The 7151-nt window shown below is 32.1% G+C and overlaps 1 protein-coding gene across 1 annotated transcript; it reads left to right on the forward strand.

The window, feature by feature from the left end:
- Window positions 1-444: 444 nt before the first annotated feature.
- LOC143545333 (SUN domain-containing protein 4-like) lies at window positions 445-4264 on the forward strand. The gene is made up of 5 exons (XM_077037243.1): window positions 445-692; window positions 1222-1450; window positions 1986-3211; window positions 3672-3757; window positions 3872-4264. The coding sequence occupies exons 2-5, from the start codon at window positions 1291-1293 to the stop codon at window positions 4104-4106; spliced, it is 1707 nt and encodes a 568-aa protein (XP_076893358.1). The 5' UTR covers window positions 445-692; window positions 1222-1290; the 3' UTR covers window positions 4107-4264.
- The last annotated feature ends 2887 nt before the right edge of the window (window positions 4265-7151 follow it).

Below are 7151 nucleotides of genomic sequence, written 5' to 3' on the forward strand. Positions count from 1 at the left end.
GTTCATCTTTTAAAAAACGCTATATCCCATATCAATCTCATTCAATTAAATAATATTTTTTTACTTTTGATCTATATCTACATCATATTTTAGAGAATCAGATACAAAGTGCAAAAATAAAAATGATAAATAATATAACTTATTTTCTTAAATTACAAGATTAAAGATTATATTAAATTAAAATGCTCTCACATATTATAAAAAATATTTATGCAATTTTTGGGTCATTAATTTAATACTTTTATATATATATATATAAAAGAACAAAGGAAAGCCTTGTTTTTTACTCTTAAGATGTACAAATCAAACTCTATTAACTTTAAATTCTAGTAACACCCAATCAAGAATTGAGTGGAAACATTGTATAAACCCAAATTTGTTGAAATCAAACAAGTGGGATAGATAAACATAAACATAAACATAAACATAAACAAAACAAAAAATAAACAAATCCCATTTCAATTCCAATTCCAATTTCAAATTCAACCAAGTTATCGAAATCTGTTTAATCATCGAAACGGAAACAGAGTATGAGCAATTCAAGACTCTAAAGGAAACAAGATCCGCTCAAGTTCAGGCTTTTGAACAAAACCCATCATCATCATCATCATCATCATCATCACTTTTATGATCTCAAGATTTAGTCTTTCATCCTTCCGATTAAACCCCTGATTTCAATTTCAAGAAACCAGGTGCTGTTCTCAATTTCCTATTCCATTTCAATTTTTTATAGTTCAATTAGTTTACTGGCTGCCACCATCTGCTTCATGATTACCCCTTCTTTTTATACAATTATTATTATTATTATACCCTTGATCCTTGTGCCCAGTTTGATTATTATTAATCTTATTAATCGCCTCTATCTCTCTGTTTTCTTTTGATTTGTCAATTGTTTAAAGATTTTGATTTGGGGGTTGATCTTTTATGAGTTTGGGGATTATTGAAGCTTATTATTGTAAAAAAGAATGATGATCAACGTGTTGGCTGGGCCAGTTGTTTCTTGCACGCAAAGTGTTTGTTGTTATGCGTCAATGAAGATCAATTCATGAGAATTACTTCCTACCAAAGATTAATAAAGTAGAAACTATATTTTATTATGATTTGTATTTGTTTAATTCACTTTCTTGGATTGAATTTACCGATTGTTGTTCGATCTAGCCATCTAGGTGATAATTGGATTGTTGGATGAGTTATAATTTAATTGTTCTTATTTGGTTGCAGGATTTGGGCTGCAAATCTTCTTTGTTGAGGTTATCTGGTGTGGTTAATAGTGAGCCAAATTGATGTACAATGCAGAGATCACGTAAAGCTCTTCTCGACAGAAGAGCTTTGGGAAAGCCTAGTCTTTGGATAAATAACTTTTATAAGGTTTCCCTGTCTCTCGCGGTTTTTATTTGGGGGCTTTTGTTCCTGTTGAATTTATGGATCGGTCATGGCGATGGTTATAGAGGTTAGTTACAATCATACTTTTGTTAACCGTTTTTCGTAATCTCTAGGAAAATGAATAATAAAGCTAATTCATATGCGGGTCGTCACTTATATTCCATTATGTCCCGTGTTATCTGATATAGGCCTGATTATATCACCTGAGTCCTGTCTCTAGTGTGTTAACTGTTAAGTATATGAAGTTTGTTATGATTGCATTATTGCAATTTTGACCTATTTGCTTATGGATGGGTCCGTTTTGGCCGTGTTTGATCTCAAACGGGTAAAATGGGTCAAATAAGTTAGCTAAATGTGGAACAGGTCAAACAGATTGAAAGTCACAAAAGTCTTTTATGAGTACATACAAACCTTCTAGATCTTTTTAATGTAACATTGGATTCTTAAGATTATTTAAGTGCATATAAAGTTGTTGTTCAATGTTTCACAGAAGAACGCAAGATTTTAAGAATTAATCAAATGTATGAGATTGTAGTTACAAACATTAGCGGCTACTATGCATGTAAATCTTCTAATATGAAGCTGTTTATCCTGTTTCATAGATGGACCTGAATATCTTCCAAAAGGATTAAGAACTTGGGATGAATTTAAACTTGAGTCTGAAAAAGGATCTTACTGCTCATTATCTCCAAATGAGTGTCCCGTAGAGCTCGAATTCGAAGCTCTTATCAAAAGCAACTTAATTTATCAAGCTGAAAACAAGGAAGAAATCACCAGTCAACATGTTGAAGTTGACCAAAAAGAATCAAGCCCTCTTTCTGCTTCTAAACCAGAGCCAAAAGGATCTTTAAAAACCGAAAGATCAAGATCCGTGCCTTTAGGTCTTGATGAGTTCAAGAACAAAGCTTTTAATGCAAAAACCCGACTTTCAAACGGTAATGTGGGGAGTATAATTCACAGACTCGAGCCCGGCGGTGAAGATTACAATTATGCCTCTGCTGCAAAAGGTGCAAAGGTTTTAGCTTGTAATAAAGAAGCAAAAGGTGCATCAAACATATTAACAGTAGATAAAGATAAGTATCTAAGAAACCCGTGTTCAGCTGAAGAAAAGTTTGTGGTTGTAAAACTTTCAGAAGAAACCCTAGTTGACACCATAACAATTGCCAATTTTGAGCACCATTCATCAAATCTTAAAGATTTTGAACTGCTTGGAAGCTTGGTTTACCCCACCGAATCTTGGGTAAATCTTGGAAATTTTACAGCTGGAAACGTTAAACATGAACAACGATTCGTTCTTCAGGAACCCAAATGGGTGAAATACATAAAGTTGAATCTTTTAAGTCATTATGGAACCGGGTTTTATTGTACGTTAAGTTTCGTGCAAGTTCATGGGGTTGATGCTGTTGAAATGATGCTAGAGGATTTGGTCTCTGTGCAAGATAAAAAGTTTGCATCTAAAGAAGTTGATAGTGAAACAAAACGTGATCCATTAGATCAAAGTTCGGTTGATGACGTGGAACATGAGCCGAGATTTGATGAATCTGAGGGTGTTCGTGCGGTTACAGTGACTGATGTGCCGGACCCACTTGCGGAAGTGCGCCACCAACAGGTGGGAAGGTCACCCGGTGATAGTGTCATCAAAATTTTGATGCAAAAAGTTAGGCTTTTAGATGTTAATTTATCTTTGTTGGAGAGGTATCTTGATGAGTTGAACTCTAAATATGGATACATTTTTCAAGAAATTGATTCGGAAATTGGTGAAAGAGATGTTATTATGGAGGAAGTTAGAAGAGACTTGAGAAGTTTTCATGACAGCAGTGAGGCCTTGGTATGTCTTATTATTGTTATTGTTGTTGTTGTTATCATCATCATCATCATCATCATCATCATCATCTTATATGTATATTATTATTATTATTATTATTATTATTATAAGATTTGCTTGTTTATCGTTCGTCGAGGGCATTTTAGACAAACATTTTATCAGTGAGGCCTTGGTATAACTTATTGTTACCATTATCTTATTTTTATAATTATTTTTTATAATTTTAGCATTCGCTTGTTTTATCGTGGGTCAAAAGACATTTTAGACATTTATCTAATGTTTAAACATGTTATCAGACCATTTGATTAATCAAATGTTACAGCTGTTATAGGATTGGTAGTTTAAGCGCTGCCTGATAACTCTTCTAGAGTAACAATTAAAGGGTTGATGATCTAGAGTCCTGGAAAATATTCGTTGGTCAAGCGCATTTTTGCCATTTAGCTAATATATTGCATTATTGCAGACTAAACGGGTTGATGATCTAGAGTCATGGAAAACATTCGTGACTACTCAGCTGGACGATATCACAAACAGCAATGCTTTCCTCAGGTTAGATTCCTTAATCCATCGTTGTTGTTCAAGGGTATTTTAGACATTTAACCACTATAATATTTTACAAACTGTCTGTTTTTGTGTTTTAATTATGTGTATATGTGGATGCAGATCCGAGGTGGCAAAAGTGAGGGAGAATCAAGTACATATGGAGAATAAAGGGATTGTTATATTTCTTGTTTCGTTAAGTTTTGGATTGCTAGCGGTTGCCAGATTATTTCTGGATAAAGTTTTGTTGGTTTTATATAGTAAACATACATCAGAACAGACAAGTAAGAGCGCGGATCGTTCTTGGGTTTTCCTGCTTTTAAGTTGTACGATTATCATCGTTATACTCTCATTATAAAATCATGTTCTTATGTTTCTGTTTTTTGGTAAAAAGCAAGAGAAATATCGTGTATATGAACTTTTCCGGTAATAGTGAATTTGCGTTGAGGTTTTTAAGTGTTTTTGCGGAAAATTTGACGTTAAAGTGTGCATTTTTAAATGGTTAAAGTGTGTGAATTGTTGAAGAGATTTTGAGAGATCTTTTGGTTGCAAAATTAATAATATCGATGATTCGTTTGAATTTGTTTCTACAAATCATCAATTTATTTGTTATGCCATTAAACTCGATAAATATGGTCTAAAAACTGGAAATTTTAGTGAAACATGTATTTTTTCTTTCACTTATTTGGACACAAATAATATTGGTATTTGTTACTAATATTATTATTATTTAGTAGATAAATGAAATATCAATGCTATAGTAAAGGGGAAATATTGTAATTATTATTATTACTTGGTAGATAAATGAAATATCAATGCTATAATTATTATTATTTGTATAAATCATCTCAAAATCTTATAATTTATAACTAGGAAAAAGAAAATATTAATATACGCTTTGTTTGTCATAGTTTTAATCTTGGTAACTACCAACTTGCTAACTAGGACTTGTGGGTCATTTGTTCCACATGATTCATAGTTTCATACTTTTAAGCTTGGTATAAGATCAACTTCAACGACTCCTTTTTATCAATTTAGCTTGTATTTCACCTCCAAATTAAAATTAGTCTTGTTTAAAAGAGAATAAACAATTAACTTTTATTTGTATATTTAAACAAAATAGCATACTGAAACAGTCCTGGTTGGTGTAAACGAGTTGGGGTAATCGGATAAATATCACCTATATCATATCCATCTCAAATACAATAAACTCTTTTAACTATTCTTATTCTCGAATAACCCTCCAGAATGCTTCATGTTTTTACTTTCAACTTTACCAATTAGGTTATCTTTATGAGATTATTAAAATCCCTTAACAATTTTTTGCACGTTAAAGTCCATTCACATGTTAATTTGCACGTTAAAATTCCTCGAACAATTTTTTACTTACATGTTTTTTTTCCTTTATTTTATTTACACACACATGCCTTTATAATTTATTAATCTAAAATTATATTCACAACAAAAATAAAAATGTATACCAAACACACTTAAACAGACGAACCTATGTAGCCCCAATCCGACATGTTTAACAAACAGAATTGTGAGTTCAACCCGCAACGTCTCAAACACGTTTAAAATAAAATCTTGGCACAAATTAATTTGTATATAAGTATTACGTATAAAACATAAATGGATGATACTATTGTGTTTTAGATCTTCTAGATGGATAGGTTGGCTCATATCAAAATTCAGTTCCTCAACTATTTTGTTTTCCGTATACTTCAATGTATCGTTTTGACTCATTCTCAAAACAAAAATAACATGAATTAAACAAGTACATTCACAAAATGTTGTTGAGAGATTTTAACGAGATAAAACAGAAAGATTTTTTAATGTTATTTGCCCAAACACGACCCGAAATATAATAAGAATAATAAATATTCAAGTAAGGTTTAAATAAGTAAGTATTTGAGCCAAATTGTGGAAACCCTTACAAGCTGCCAGAAGGCTCGAGGATTCGCTTCTGCGACTGTTGCGCTCTTCATCAGGTTAGATTCTGCTAAAATCCACTTGTGATTCTTCATTTATAACCGGTTAATTGCCTCCATTTGTGTGTTTTATGTTCAATTACCGATGAAACCCTAGAAACTTGTTAGTTTCGTGCGTATATCGATGAATTATGAAACCCTAGGATATGACATATGAATAGGCGTTCATGATTCATTTTGGAAGAGCTACTGGTTAGGTATTTGCTTGTTATATGACTTATGAAAGCTAGTTAGTTAGGTGTGCACAGTCTGGTTCAGCTGATCTATCCTTTTAACCAATCGGGTTTCGGTTAATCGGTTGGGTTTTATTTTTTGGTTATCTTGTTGGTTTATGGTTAAACCAGGCTAAATTTTTTGCTTAGGTACACATGAAATGGAGGTATAAATACTTGAAGGCATAATCGCATGAAATGGAGGTTTAAAAGCTAGAATTATATGAACATATGAATGGTTCGGTTCGGTTCGGTTAGTTTCAGTCAATCGAGGGTACAAAAAAACGGTAACCGATTTTTGATAATTTCGGCTTGGTTTCAGTTAACAGTTCAGTTATTGATGTTTGTTTAGGGTTCCTTTTCTGATAGTTTTTTGGGCCATATTGATATTTGTTTAGGGTGAGGATGACATTTGCCATCAAAATTTTACTTTTGATGCAACTCTTTAAAAGTTACCGTTTAATGTATCTGATTCTGATACATGGGTTGTGGTTAGTTGATGATGTGACATCGGTTTTTATCTGAGTATATCCAACCTTACTTAATTGTATCGAACTTCTAGTTTTAACTTCAGATTATTTTTAATTTTAGTTACGTTAAGACAACTTTTATAATGCTCTTTAGTTAAATAACTTCAATAGCAATATTTGGACCCTTGATGACTTGGATTATTTACCTTACTACTCAGTATTCACTTCCTTCTCTTCAACAGCAAATCAATAATCTTAAAAAAAAAATTACTTAGTTTCAGTTGAAACTTCTTAATTCCTGATTATCTTGGTGGATTATTGATGAAAGCACAAAGGCTTTTGTCTGTTATTATACATATGGGTTGCAAAGATTAGGTATGATTTTGTAGAAAGACAGGCCCGCTTGTACAACCGTAGTACAGTGAATAACTAAATTATTTTGTTAAAGTCAAGGGAAATCTCGGAAACCATAATACAAGCTGAATTTTGGAAGTTTTATTGAGTTCTCACCTCTGTTAGCCCACTACTGTAAATTTATGTCAGTGGGTTGATTATTTTGTCCATTTTTTAATAAAAATAATAAATAGTTTATTCATTAATCATGATTACAATAATGACACGTTAGGTTATTACAATACGTTCTATATCTTTAGAATATGACTTTTAGGAGGTTGTAAGCATTAGAAAGACTTCATACAACTTTTAACCCATTTGATCCGTTATTCACTAA

Source organism: Bidens hawaiensis, unplaced genomic scaffold, assembly GCF_021521415.1.
Source record: "Bidens hawaiensis isolate Kalapana, Puna unplaced genomic scaffold, B.hawaiensis_p1.1 tig00013897_1, whole genome shotgun sequence".
Lineage (NCBI taxonomy): Eukaryota > Viridiplantae > Streptophyta > Magnoliopsida > Asterales > Asteraceae > Bidens > Bidens hawaiensis.

Excerpts from the sequence above, each read along its gene's own strand:
- LOC143545333 (XM_077037243.1), top strand. The coding sequence starts at position 1,291 with ATGCAGAGATCACGTAAAGCTCTTCTCGACAGAAGAGCTTTGGGAAAG. Across the intron at positions 1,451-1,985 it reads TCATGGCGATGGTTATAGAG|ATGGACCTGAATATCTTCCA; the intron begins GTTAGTTACAAT and ends CCTGTTTCATAG. Across the intron at positions 3,758-3,871 it reads AACAGCAATGCTTTCCTCAG|ATCCGAGGTGGCAAAAGTGA; the intron begins GTTAGATTCCTT and ends ATGTGGATGCAG.